The following is a 15,036-nucleotide window of genomic DNA, read 5'->3' on the forward strand; positions in this document are numbered from 1 at the left end:
GGCAGGGTCATTCAGATGCAGGGTATGGCAGGAAAGGAGCTTGTCAGGAAAGCCTGGGTAGCATAACTACAAGGTCTCTTCTGATGAGGATATTAGAAGATCAGCAGTGCCATTGATTAGCTCTGTGACTTCATATAGTTTTGCTGTCTGAGGATCATTTTCCTGCTGGGTATTCATCTGAGCACTCTGGTTTTAGTCAATCAAATGTTAGAACAACATAATGTTATGGTTAAATACAGTTAGCTATTGGCATTTCATATGCAAGTCTATGGGTTTAAATCCTTACTGAGATAGGGCAGAAAGAAGATCATAATGCTTCATGGTTTCAGCTAAGGTATCAATTGCAGATTCCAACGTGAGAAGCAGCTCAATCACAAATCCCTAGAAAAGACAGATTTTAATGAATTATAATCTAGAATAAAGAAATTGCAATAGTCTTCCTGATTAATTATAAAATTAGAACTATCCCATACTTATATTACAAAATGATTAAAGTTTTGAGTAGCATGATCTTCTTGACTGATGAAAACAAAATTGATTCTAGCAGTGCATCCATTCACCCAAAATTGCTCAGGCCAGAAAATTCCAGGAATGATTTGTGTGTCTGCTGTATTTAAGATAGAATCTGGGGACTGATTGTACAGGGGATAAGATACTTGCCTTATACATAACTGACCAGGTATCCCTGAGCAATGCCAGAAGTGATCCTTAAAACTCACCAAAAACCACCTGCCACATACACACCTCATACACCCTATTTTTCCTTTCCTTTCCTTTCTTTTTATTTTCTTACCTTTTAATAGGGGATCGCGCCTTTTTCATACAACCTTGGGACACGGATTACTTTGTTTTACTACATAACTAAATATTCAAGACAAAGTCAAGGACAATTGAACAAGAGACCTAAACTTTAACAATCTAAACTTAAATGGTCCTGTTATACTGACAGGCCAGGGGGCAAAGGGTGGTGGTATAGGATGCACTCTGGATTCATTGGTGGTGGGAGGTTGACACTGGTACTGGGAATGGCCCTGAATATATATCTGACATTCAACTATGAAGGGCTCTATAGATCACAATGATTTCAATAAATTAAAAAGAGAGAGAACTCTGCTGTTATATTCTTCACCTACTGAGGTACATCTACCTCAATTGACTGCCCACCAGGGCTCTCACTCCACCCATTTGCTGCTACTCAAACAAGGTGGAGGACCTGGGTGAGTACCTGGGCATCTTCTCCTGGGTCGCCAACAGTTTCGACGAGGCGGGAGAGAACGTCGGAAAGTGTAGCTGCAGAGAGAGGCTGCCGCAGGGCCCTGAAGATCTGGAAGGATCTCCCAGCATAGTGCCGAGATGCACAGGAGAGTGCTGTGTGCAGGGCCACCTCACTCAGGCGGTGCTCCAGGTGGATCCCTTCTGAAAGACAAGGGGGAGGCACATGGGTGGTCCTGGTCTTTCAAGTAGTAGGGTTTCCCCCACTTGGTGCCTAGTGTATCACAGGTGTGTGCACGCGTGTGCTTGTGTGTGTGTGTGTGTGTGTGTTCACAACTGTACAGGCAGTTGTTTAGCTAGATAGGTGCCAGGGGGAGCAAAACTATGGCAGCTTAGCAAAAGGTTTCTGAATATTCAAATATAAAATACAAGTTCCAAACCAAAAGCTCCAGCTCCATGAATTTCAGGCATTGCTGACAGCACCTTCTGTGACCCAAGATGCCTTCTGTAGCCCAGCAGGTTTTTCAAAGCCTAATTAGAGGTATTCACTTTTCAGCAAGTTCTGCTGGGAGGGACCCTTCCTTCAGTCTTCAGGAAAGTAAACCCTTAGGACAGGGCTTCCTGACCCCAGCACTACTGACAAGATTGCTGTGAGCTGCAGAGACCATCTAGGACTCCACCTAAATGGACACCCTGGAACCAAGTAACCCAGCCTCTCAGAAGCACACAGCTTCAGTCATAGGAACTAGGACCACAGAAATACTACTGAAGTTTGTCATGGCTAACACGTTTTTTCAAAAGACTTTCCAGTGATTCACAGCTGTATGATGATTTCTATCATACCACTGTCCACAAAATTCAGGTACCCAGAAAGTCAGGCCTCTCCCAATTAAAGGAATGATTCAACTTTTCTTCATTGACTTCACTGAAACCACGATTTGATCACATAGAATGCAAGCCACCTTAAATTCAGAAAAAGATCAATTGCAATCATTTGGCAGCTTAACATTAGAAGTCTTGACTTCATGTTAAATTGAGCCATTGAAAGTAAATAGGTTGCAAAAGGTGCATCCCAAGATACCTGAACTTGACTGCTTAAAAACAGAGATCACATGCTTTAAAAATGTAGTTAGCTGCTCAGCACTCTTAATGCTGGGATTCTTGGCAGAAACATCCTCATGGTTCCAAAGAGGTCCTCTTTTTCTGAAAGAGAGAACAGAAGGATTCCTCTGGCTTTAGACCCACATTGATAGTCTCCTTTACTCTTCTAAAGTATACTCTTGTAATTAGAAAGAATAGATAATAACCAAACAGCATGTCCCACACTGACCTACCGCTCCCTTATAAAATTTTTTCTTTTTCTTTTTTTTTGGTTTTTGGGCCACACCTGGCGGTGCTCAGGGGTTACTCCTGGCTGTCTGCTCAGAAATTGCTCCTGGCAGGCACGGGGGACCATATGGGACACTGGGATTCGAACCAACCACCTTAGGTCCTGGATCGGCTGCTTGCAAGGCAAACACCGCTGTGCTATTTCTCCGGGCCCAAATTTTTTATTTTTCTCACTCAGTGCCTTCAAGAAATCTATCAACTTAAAGGGAACAAATAGAAAGTGCATCTTAATTGCCCTCAAAACTAGTGGCCCCTGGATCATTCCAGTTCTCACCCTGACCCATGGGGATGTTATCCAGTATGGAGAGGAGATTCAGATTACATGTAATTTCAAAGTTTTAATTTGCAAAATGAAAAGATTATTAATTCCAGCTTATGGGTTAAGGCAGAAAAGTATAATTGTGAAGTCAATACTGTATTTCAGGTGTTATGCAAAGAAATTAATTTAGAGCTGAAATATTGCCAGGAAAATTTAGTACTGACTCGTGTCTAATTTTATTTTTAGTGACACAAATAGTTTTTCTAAAATAAATTTACTTAAAGAAGTGCGAAAAGACAGAAAAAGAGATAAAGTGTTCCAGAAGACTTCTCCAGAATGGGAAACAGCCAGCTAATTCATTTTTCAAACTGCCTTTGCATTTGTGACCTGGAGAGATAGCTCAAAGGTTTCAGTGCATGTAAAGCAAGTGGAAAGTTTCACTTTCTGGACCTCAGAGTCACATGGCCGGGTATGACTCCCAAACAAAATCATGTCTTTGTATTTTATTTTTTGGTTTTTGGGCCACACCTAGTGACACTCAGGCGTTATTCCTGGCTATGTGCTCAGAAATCGCTCCTGGCTTGAGGGACCATATGGGATGCCGGGGGATCGGACCATGGGGATCGAACCTTGGTCTGTCCTAGGTCCACTGCATGCAAGGCAAACGCCCTACCACTGCACTACTGATCCGGCCCCAAAATGTCTTTGTATTTTCAAGGCCACCATCTTGGGGACATCCTGATGCTGTGTGTGTAACACCAATGGCTCACACTTAGATGTTACATCAGACAAACTGTACTGATAGACGTGATTCTTGCTGCCCACATTTCATATTCCACTTTAATTCGGTACCATCTGATACTATGAAGCCACCATTATTCATGATGGAGAAACACAAATGGCAGTGCCAGCTTTAGCATATTCACAAACTAAGTCAATAGTGCCTGAAGAAATAACATGGTTCCCGACAGTTGACAAAGGGAAGAGACTGGGGCTGGGAGTGGGGTTTGGGGGATTGCCCACGCTACCTTGAGGTAATGAATTCCATGAGGGTTTTGACTTTTCCATCCTGCTCGACTGAAAGGTCGACCTCGTTGAGGATAGTGGTGTGCAGGTGTGAGATGGTGGTGCTGTTGTTTCCTAAGCTGATACTAGAAGAGGTAGAACTGGAGCTAAGCCCTGAGTCAGTCATGGGGGAGGGCTGGTAATCAGGTATAAAATCATTCACACCTGCTGAGAGAGAACCAGCACTATGAGCACAAGAACAGTCATCTCCCACCCTAAAGTTCTTCTCGGTTCTGGCAGGCACCAGAGGGCAACCGGAAGTGCTGGTTAAGGCCAGCTGGGATGTCTTATGCTGGCACCAAATTGCACCAGACAATGTTGCAAAGTCTGTCATCAGAAATTCCTTAGTGCAGATGTACTCAACTCAGGGTTCATGGAAATTGCAACTATAAGGAAATAATGTGCAATGGAATCAGGTCCTGGGTTAACATCATTCTACCTCAGCAACAAGATAACAACATAATGAGTGACAAACCAGGTTCCAAGACCTGCTGCTTTGGGAGTCACTGTGCCACCCTTCGCTGCCATCTGCTGGGCCAAGGTAGAAGTGGCAGCAATACAATTTGGACTTGGCTAGATTTGAAAATGGCAGTTGAATATGATCAAGTAAATGAGAGTTTCGCAACGTCATTTTTTTTTTTTTGCCAGTTTTTCAGATCTTTAGAGCAGAAGGGCTCTAGTACCAGTCTGACATCTCTCTCACCAAATTGAATGAGTGCTTGTTCATGGCCTCATTAACATGCTGAGGAAATGAAAGAAAATTTTTGTTATAAAGATTCTTAAATCCAAAATCAACTGAGGCTGGAGTGTAGGGTTTACTCCTGCTTCTGTACTCAGAAATTATTTCTTGCAGTGCTCGGGGAGTCCCTTAAGGGATGCAGTGGTGGGAATTAGATATAGAGTATGCTGTGTGCAAGACAGGCACCTTATTTGCTGTATCTTTTCTCAGGGCCCAGTACTTCTGCTTTTATTTAGTTTGTTTTCTTTCTTTTCAGAGCCCAAATTAATGAAGACAAATGATCCCACTTTCAAGTTTTGAGGAAATACCTGTGAAAGTGTAATCGAAGTGTGCAGTCTGTTTGACCGTAAGCGCCTTGGGCTCGCTGAACTCCTTATTCCTGAGAAGGACAGACGCAACAGTGCGTATGTTACCGTTGGGTCCCATCACGATTAGTAAGTGCAGCAGCAGGCGCTTGCAATGTTCATACACCTCAGGGTGGCAGTGGTCAAACCCTACAAAGAACCATGGAAATCAGTCATATAAAGAGAAGGAAATAAGTACTCTTGCCAGCAAAATTTTTAAAGAGACGTAAAAGGGGCCAGAGTGATAGCACAGCTGGTATGGTGTTTGCCTCGCACATGGCTGATCAGGGTTCAATCCCCTGCATCCCATATGGTCCCCCAAGTACCAGGAGTGATAACTAAGTGCAGAGCCAGGAGTAACCCCGGTGCATCACCGGGCATGTCCCTCCAAAAACAACCAAACATAAAAGACACTGAAATTCTATGTGGCTGTGGCAATAGAGACTAGGATGATTGGCTTGCACGAGGTCAACCCAGGTTTGATTCCTGGCATCCCATATGGTCCCTTGAGCACAGAGTCACAAGCCTTGAAATCAATGGGTGTGACCCCCAACCAAAAAAGAAAACAAAACGCAGACACTTTAATTCTAACAGTTATTTGAGTAAAGATGATGTGCACATAAAGTTATTGGCCTCAAGATCTTATACATTTGTACTAAACTGACTGTCCTAGTACCCTGCTTCTTCAAACTATTGACTGCTATTTGCAGGGTCACACAAACTGAATGCGAAGGTTGCAAAATATTTTTACAGTAAAATAGCAGTAAAAGGTTTCTGAATATGCACTGATCAAACCTGATTCAAAACCAACAGTGTAAAGCATACAAAGTGTTTCTGGTGGTGCTCCCCCTGACATCATTTCTTGGCTGAAAAGAAGTTGCTAATGGAAGAAGTTTAAGCTCTCAGTTCTACAGTATGGGCCATACCCGGTTAAAGCTCAGGAGTTATGCTTGGCTTTGCACTCAGGAATCACTCTTGGTGGGCTCAAGAGACCATATGAGATGCCAGCAATCAAACCCAGGTGGACTGTGTGCAAGTCAAATGTCCTACATGCTATATTATTGCACTAACCTCTCAATGAGGTTTTTTGTTTGTTTTGGGGTTACATCCAGTGATGCTCAGAATTTATGCCTGGGTTTGCATTCAGGGATCACACCTGGCAGTGCTCAGGGGACCATATGCGATACTAGGAATTGAACAGTTTGGCTATGCACAAATTAAGAAATAACTTATACCTACTGTGCTATCTTTCTAGTCCCTTCAGCTATCTTTCTAGCACCTTCAGTGAATTTTGTGTACAAATTATGGAGCTCTTAGAAATGATAATTATTACATAAAAGCATATATAAACTAATCTTTATGTTTCACATGTATCTGTCATAAACCAATTTTTAAATGACAAATTATGTGCCTATCATGTATTTGTCAGTAGACTTTTGCCTGATGAAGAGGTATAGTATAAAATTAATGTACACATTAGAAAAAAACAAGAAGAGGGTGGCTATATTTTACTGGCTTCTGAAAGCCATCTGCAAAGCATCAAAGCTATTGATGAGCTGACAGCTCCCACATGACACAGCTTTAATCAGACTGTCCAAATCCAGCTCTTTTGCTGGATGGGATCCATTTCAGTTTTCCATTCATCCTGAAAGCTTTCAATTTGAGAAGGTAGATTTTATTCTTTTTACAGTATTTTTTCTTACTAGTATCTCTCTCTTCCTCCCTCTCCCTCTCTCCCTCTCTCTCTCTTTCTCTCCCTCCCTCCTTCCCTCTCCCTCCCTCCCCTCTGTGTAAAAAGTTCAACTGGAACAAAAATGTGATTAACAGATTTGTTGGTGGTATGAGAGAGACCAGGTCCCCAGCAGACCAGGAGAGTCATAGTAAGAAGTGTCATGAAAATTAATTCCTCAAGCAAGTATAGACAAGTAGAGGCATTCTTATAATCATACTGATTTTAGGTTATCACAAAAATAGAAAATCCAAGGAAGCCAAGATTACCTATAAAAATGGCATGAAGAAGAAGATGAAGGTAGCTTCCCCATTCCACCTTCACGCTGTGATCAATGATCAGATCAGTCAAAAGGATCACGGCTATGTTACACCTAAGAAGAATGAGAGCATTATTGATACTTGCAGCATTTCCAAGTGACCCCAGGGGAAAAGCATATGTAAATTACTTATTTTTATTCAGTGAAAAAAAGGAGAAAAATACAGCTGAAGAAATGGTTATCTGATAGTAAAAAAATTTAAAAATCAATAGATGAGACAACTTATAAAGACGTCTTTCCTTGGAGTCATGGGCCTTATTTTCTTCATCTTCAACCCTGAGACCCTCGCCCCACTGCTCCGGCCACATAGCAGGCGATCTTTACATGTCTGGTACAGTGAGACCTTTTGAAAGGATGCAGTGATTGCCCTCGATGATTTTGCTATGTTGAATTCCATTATTCTTAAATTCAAGTTTTGGGAGGGGGAAATAATGGCGCCTACCCACCACAAAAGGCACTCTCTCAGGTGTAGTGACTGGGTCCCAGAAAGGTCAAGTAACTATGCCAGACACCCAGAAAAGCAGCAGCAATATTGGATTTAGAAATGAATTCATTGCACCCAGGGAGCACTCTGAGTTTTGGAGATTCTAAAAACCTCATAAGCACATTGATCTAACGTGGGTGCAGATTCTAAAGAAGAAGCCTGCTTCCATTGAGTGTGGAAAGATGGCAAGAAAACAAGCTGAGAGTGTTAAGCAGCAATCTGGCTCATGTGAAATAGGAATGGCGCTGTAGTCCACCTGTGAAGAGGTAATCCAGGTGATGATGTTTCAGGCAAGTAATCCACCAGCGGTGACCAGCAGCCTCCAGCTGGTGGGAAGGGCAGTGGCGCTCCTTGATTATGCTCCATCACTTTCAGCCGCCAATTAGAATAAAGTGGCATTGAATCACCTATCAAAATAAAATGATCTCATTTTCTACACCATCTACTTTCTGCCAAGATAAGCATACTAGTAAGACACCAACTACTCAAAGCATTGGAAAGTGATCAAAATAATTTCCCACTATTTTAAATGGTTTCCAAGAAAGGCCTAGATATATAAGGTCTTATCAACTGAAGTAAATTCAGAGAGAGGAAGAGGGTCTATCCAAGCAAAACTATACCATAACTTTGCAATGACTCTACAGATTGGTATCAAAGCCATAAGACCCATTCCAAGGAGTGTTGCCTTTTAGGAAGTTACTTGGTCCTAAGTTTCCCAGAGACAGGGTCAGCAGAAACCCATCGGGCTGCATTGCAGGGTGTAGGAAAAAAAATGACATCCAGATGTGAATTCTGTGTGACATGGATAAGTCACTTAACCTCTCTGGACCTCAGTTCCACTGTGTGCAAAATGAGAGTGAACCAGATTATCCTCAGGGCTCCTTCCCAGTCCGATAGCTCTGATTTCTCTTTCCACCCTGCCCAAGTTGTATAGGGAGATGCAGGGAGATTGTTTGTGTGATAGTGCACAGGAGAAGTTTCTGGTCAAACAGGAACCGATGGAGAAAGGGCACTGCAGCAAACAGGGGCTTTTATAAACATGCTTCCCCCATAGTGTCACTTCTGATAAACCAAGACATTTCAGATAAAGTTGGAACACCACTAGTGGCAGTTAACTACACCTCTTAAAAAACAATGTATTGGAAAAATATATTTATTCACATTAACATAATGCACCTTGCCATAATTATTCAAAAAAGACATTTGGAATGTATTACTTTTCTCTTCTTCATAAGATCCTCCAGAGCTGCTGCTATATCGAGATTCTAGCCTGTGGTGTTGGCGATTTAAATGGCTGTTGAGTCCACCATAGATGTCAAGGTGCACGTAGCTATGGGAATGATAACTGAGATTAGTACAGCAGTCTGATATGTCATGATCAACTCTCTACATTCTCCAAACAATGTGGTGCCAAAAACATAAACAAAATGGTACTCTGGTATCCATCTATTTCACCTTACAATTCAAAGTTTAAGTATTAAGTCAATTATTTATACCAAAAGGCCTTTCTTAAATTGCTATGAGAATCAATGGTCTTGTAAAATCTATTTTAAATTAAAACAGCAGAGAAAGTACTCATTGAGAAAAGTTGAAAAAAATATGTTTAGCAACACAAAAAGTGGCAGGCCACACACACTCCATCCATCATTACAGTTTATTACACTGTTCCATCTGACAGCATTGTCAAATGTAGAAAATTTCAAGTATGGAAATATATTTATTCATTATTATTCTTAAGTGAAAGATACATTTTCTTTATTCTAATGAACAATCAGTGTCCAACATACTGACAGGGTAATCATGAAGAGCACAGATGTACTCACCTCTCTTCAATAGTCTCTTTCAAGGGCTTATTATCAGGGTCATCGTCAGTGGGTGCTACCATTGTATTGCTACTGGAAGTAGTTCCTGTAGTTGAAAAGAAAACAAATAGAGAGCAAAAGAAATGAAAAAAGAAAGAAAATATTTGCTGTGAACTCAGACCTTGGGACAGTTCACTCAGAAGAGAAGACTGCAGGGTATGGGATATGACCCTGTATCTGGGTTGGTCCCTGTCACTACTGAACAGAAATAAGATGGAAACAAAAAAAGATTTCAGATGACACTGTCAGAACTTCATTATCATGGAAACCAAGTGACTCTAGGGGAGAAAACAGACAGAAAACTGTGGAGGCTGGAGATGCGGTAGACAACTATGAGAAGCAAATAGGGGAAAGAAGGCTTAATTGTAAACTGGTCATGGGGAAAAACCACACCTACAGTTCCAATCCCTCAAAGAAATTAGAAATAATGGTAGTCCTCTAGAAGAAGGGGTTGAAACGTAGGGTGAGAAGTGATAGAATGCTTTTAAAATCTATTTCAGAAGTGGATAATTACCCTGACTCCTTAACAAGGGGGCTGTTTCTCTCCACCTTTATTAGTCTTTTTTTGTTTGGTTGGTTTTTTGGGTCACACCCAGCAGCGCTCAGGGGCTACTCCTGGCTCTATGCTCAGAAATCGCTCCTGGCAGGCTCAGGGGACCATATGGGATTCCGGGATTCGACATTCGACCACCGACTTTCTGCAGGCAAGGCAAACACCTTACCTCCATCTCTCTGGCCCTAAAAATATTTTTAATTTAAAAATAAAATCTGGAGTTAAAAAACATTTAGCAGGTATGAAAAAGTCAATAGCAAAAAAGTAAACTTTTTCCAGAAAGTAGAAGAAAAGGCCGAGGTGAAAATGGGGAGAGGTGCATAGGGGAGGGCGGGCAGACATCTGGCTTCCAGTTTCCTCCTTGATTCTGAAGACCAGCTCTTGCCAGGTATGGGGTTTGGGGAGGCCCCATACCGGAGCCCTTCTGCCTGGCCTGGGGAGTACGGGGAGGCTTGGCAGGCTCCCAGCTGTCCTTGTCTTTTTCCCCTGACTTCTGGCCTTCCCTATGTGCCAGCTCAGATGGCCAGAAGTGGGTTCAGGTGGACTCTTACTGGTCCTCAGGCTTCCCCCTCCCTCCGTACTCCAGGGGGGAGGTGTATGGGGAGGAGGGCGGGCAGACATCTGGCTTCCGGTTTCCTCCTTGATTCTGGAGACCAGCTCTCGCCAGGTATGGGGCTTGGGGAGGCCCCATACTGGAGCCCTTCTCCCTGGCCTGGGGAGTTCTGGGAAGCTTGGCAGACCCCCAGCCATCCTTGTCTTTTTCCCCTGTCTCCAGGCCTTCCCTGGGTGCCAGCTCAGATGGCCAGAAGTGGGTTCATGTGGACGCTTAGTGGTCCTCAGGCTTCCCCCCTACCTCTCCCTACACCAATGGGAATGCGCTTTGGGCGGAGGGCCGGCCGTTCTAGTACTAGTTTATGTTGGGACAGTCACTGGAATTTTTTTCTCCTTGTTTTCCTATTGATAGTATTGTATGCATGTATTTTATATATCCATAACATCCATCTTGTATTGTGACCTTGATACTGCCCTACAAAAATCATTTCTAATATTTTACTGCCTCAGTCCCTACCCTTATTTCCCCCCCATCTTCCCATGTAGGTGTGGCTCATGACATGAAGCTCACCATATAGAGTGATAAGTGCAGTTAGAGAAATAACTACACTGAAAACTATCATAACAATGTCATGAATGAGGGAAAAAGAAAGCCTGTCTCGAGTGCAGGTGTGGGTGGGGTGGGGAGTAGGTAGATCCAGGAAATTGGTGGTGGGAATCCTGCACTGGTGAAGGGGGGGTGTTCTTTACATGACTGTAGTCATACAACTACAATTATATTTGTAATCATGGTGTTAAATAAAGATAATTTAAAAAAAGAAAATGATAACTTCATAGATGAAAATCTTCTTATTTATTGATTACTATCTTGGTAATACATTATTTTTGATTGGTTTTGAGTCACACTTGTCTATGCTCTGGGCTTACTCCAGGCTTTATTCTTAGGGATCACTCCTAGCAGTGTAGTGATCCATATGGGATGCCAGAAATCCAAGCTGGGTCAGCAATGTGCAAAGTAAATGCTCTTTTGCATGTTTTACCATTGTTCTAGCCTCATAATTATCCTTATAATAATACTAACATGACAAAGATATTTAATACAAACTGATAAATAATTTCATATACATTAAATCTACCAGGGATGGCATAATAGTACAGCAGATAGAGCACTTGCCTTGCATGTGGTTGTGTGGTTGACCCAGATCTGATCTCCAGCATCCCATATGGTCCCTAAAGTCTGCAAGGAGTGATTACTGAGAGCAGAGCCAGGAGTAAGACCTGAACACTGCTGAGTATTTCCCAAAACAAAAATAAAAACAAACATACAAACACACACACACGAAATTAAGTTTAATTAAATCTACCATAGTTCAGATATAAAACTATTTTCAACGGAAGCCACTTGGTCAGGGGCAGTTTCTTCAATTCACAAAGTTACAGTAGGACCTGGGGATGTGGCTCAGTGGCAAGAGCTCCTGCTAGGCACTCAGGATGCTTAGAGTTCCATCCCCATCACTGCCCTCATCATCCTGGGAACCACAGCAGTTGTGAGCTGCAGCACATCACAACAAACAAGTGTATCACCCTGGGACATAGCAACAAAGAGGAAAAGGAGGTGGAAAAAAACACAAGTGCCTAAGTGATGGAAAAGTATGAGAACATAATAGAAAAAAAGACAACCAATTATATTCATGACACATAAGTATGTATACAAACTCATATGACCGTCCTGGTTGAGGATATCCAATTATGTCTTGAAATGATAGTGACTTCCATAGGGAGCATTTTTATATTAAACATGCTAGTATAGTGATTACAATGCATGTGCTGAAAGAGATCTGTAAGTCTGTATTCTGGTTCTAAAGAAGAATGCACAAATGCTGCCTTCTATATTAACATGAATCTTAGTGCTGTCAGTTTTCTTTACTCACAAGAGACATTCAAAAAGTCTGGCCAAGTTAATTATCACATGTCTCCAATTCCTCAGTGAGACTGTGAAAATAAATCCATGCTAGGAGAAAGAATTCTGGGAATATTCTCGAGTAACACCAAACCAACCATTTTAAAATGACTCTCACCTGAGGTGACAGAAGGGACTTTATAGCTGGAAGTGATGCGATAATATGGGGGGTTGTCCATGTGGGTGACCCCAGAGTTCACAGGCTCTGTCAGCTGTAGTTCACCCACCAGCTCTTCGAGCAACTGCATTGTTTTGTCTCTACCTAAATATACAATCACTTTCTTCACCTGTGGTTCAGAAAAGAAAAGGTAAGTATTTTTATTTTGTGAATCTGACTTGAGAAATGTTAATCAAAACAAAATTCAATTTTGATTGGAAGAGAAATAAACGTGAATTAAATGTAAACATGGGGCTGGGGATACTGCTCAGTGGTAGAGCTCATGCTGGGTTCATCTCCAGCACAATGAAAGAAAAAAATAAAAATAAAGTAGTTCAGAGCTAGAGCCAGAGTACAGTAGAGAGGGCATTTGCCTTGCACACAGGTTGGATCTCCGGCATTCCATGTGGTCTCCTAAACAATGCCAGGAGTGATTTTTTTTTTTCTTTTTGGGCCATACCCGGTGATGCTCAGGGGCTACCCCTGACTATGTGTTCAGAAACTGCTCCTGGCTTGGGATACCATATGGGACGCTGGGGGATCAAACTGCGGTCCAGTCTGTCTTAGGTTAGCGTGTGCTAGGCAAATGCCCTACTGCATACACCACTGCTCTGGTCCCAGGAGTGATTCTTGAGTGCAGAGTCAGGTGTAACCACTAAGCATCGCTGGGTGTAGCCCCAAATCCAAAAATTATAAATGAATTTGAACACACATACAGAAGAGCAGCCTGTTCCCTGTAAGTTTCATTTTGAGAAGGAAAGCACAGGGTGGGGGTCAGTCAGGACTGTGGTTCAATGCAAGGACCTGCAGATACAGAGCTGCTCTGATCTTGTAGAGAGTTGGGGTTACCTGGGCTACCCACTTGGTGTTGAGGAGTGCCCACGGCTGTAACTAGTGAGGCTTAGGGAGGCTGCTGTATGTGTTGTTGGGGATCAAACTAGTGGCTAAATGAATGCAAGGCATGAATTGTAATGACTGTGCTATCTTTCCAATCTCTGCTAATTTTCCGCTTTGGATTACCCGGCCCACCTCCAAAGTTTTTTTGAGCTGCACAGGCAATGCGCAGGGCCAGTAGCTATTCCATGGAGCTCTGTGCTGTATCAGGGATCAAACCTGGGTTACTCTAGTTCTTTGAACTATCACTCAGGCCCTAACCCTATGACTTAGTATATAAATACTAAGAAATAAGTAGTATATATTTTCTATTGTTATCTACCTCCTATCCTCCCAAAGTGCTTCTGCTCTTCTGCTTCACTCTCTCTCTCTCTGATTATGATCATCTGATTAAGATCAATCCACACTTATTTTCAGTCAAATAGCCATCAGCCTAGGATTTACCTCTTGTGTTCCTTTCCTCATTATCTAGGAGGGAGCAGTGAGAAAGAAGAGACCAGGACTTGGGTACACAGACCACAGGGAAGGCAGAGTTGTTAATATTATTAACAACTGGACTGACAAGGTCCCACAAAGATGGCTTTCTGCACCAGAACTACCAGTGACTGCCTACACTGCTGTTTAATTTTAACAAGATATCTAATTGCTTCGTCAACTGTCAGGATTAAACATGATATGTAGGGGGGAAAAACATGATATGTAACCACCTATTCATCTAACTTTGGGGTGAAGTTAGATTAATGAAGTATTTTAACAATACCTAATATATAGCAAGAGCTAAAGAAAATTTGGGGAGCAGGAAGAATGTTTGTCTTGCCTGTAGCCAGCTTAGGTTCAATCCCTGGCATCCCATACAGTCCCCCAAGACCTACCAGAATTGATCCCTGTGTGCAAAGTCAGGAGTAATCTGAGTACTACCATGGACCAAACCACTATGGCCTTAAAAACGTGGGGTTTCTCCCCTCCCAACTGTATGGGTTTCACATATATTTTAGGAATACTATATATTATTAAAAGTTTGCTACCATGTTATGTCAGGGTCGCTGGTCGGACAGCGGACCACAGATCTCCTGGACTGAACACTTGGTCCAGGAGACTGGGACCTCCCACGCCAGGCGGGTCTTCATGGCCGGCCCTGGCAACTTGGGCCCTGGGGGGCGGGCAGAGGAGGGAAACCCCTCCCTTTCAATTTTCAAACTGGAGAGGGATCTCGTAGTTGGACCCAGCAGAACGCACATGCCAGGAAAGCCGTCCCTCTTTTTTTCTAGTATGTCAGGGTCGCTGGTCAGACAGTGGGCCACAGATCTCCTGGACTGAACACTTGGTCAGGAGACTGGGACCCCCCCCACGCCAGGCGGGCTTCATGGCCGGCCCTGGCAACTTGGGCCCTGGGAGGCGGGCAAAGGAGGGAAACCCCTCCCCTATGTATATTGGACCCCCCGTTTTTTTTCTAGTAATACTATTTTTCAGAACAAATATACTTTTTAAGCATTATTCAAAAACGTTCCTGATCCTAGA

At 42.7% G+C, this 15,036-nt stretch overlaps 1 protein-coding gene across 2 annotated transcripts in view; it reads right to left on the reverse strand.

The window, feature by feature from the left end:
* Nucleotides 1–15,036, reverse strand: part of FRYL (FRY like transcription coactivator) — a 263,554-nt gene that overhangs the window by 46,131 nt on the left and 202,387 nt on the right. The window contains exons 34-43 of one of the 2 annotated variants that reach the window (XM_049790204.1): nt 12,586–12,754; nt 9,364–9,448; nt 8,758–8,870; nt 7,797–7,947; nt 7,007–7,110; nt 4,973–5,158; nt 3,889–4,090; nt 2,294–2,415; nt 1,226–1,413; nt 287–381 (exon numbers count right to left, since the gene is read on the reverse strand). In XM_049790204.1, the coding sequence (XP_049646161.1) occupies nt 287–381; nt 1,226–1,413; nt 2,294–2,415; nt 3,889–4,090; nt 4,973–5,158; nt 7,007–7,110; nt 7,797–7,947; nt 8,758–8,870; nt 9,364–9,448; nt 12,586–12,754 (1,415 nt within the window). Of the gene's footprint in view, nt 1–286; nt 382–1,225; nt 1,417–2,293; nt 2,416–3,888; nt 4,094–4,972; nt 5,159–7,006; nt 7,111–7,796; nt 7,948–8,757; nt 8,871–9,363; nt 9,449–12,585; nt 12,755–15,036 lie in introns of both variants that reach the window. The other variant, XM_049790203.1, reaches the window with a different exon arrangement.

Source organism: Suncus etruscus, chromosome 16 (assembly GCF_024139225.1).
Source record: "Suncus etruscus isolate mSunEtr1 chromosome 16, mSunEtr1.pri.cur, whole genome shotgun sequence".
NCBI lineage: Eukaryota > Metazoa > Chordata > Mammalia > Eulipotyphla > Soricidae > Suncus > Suncus etruscus.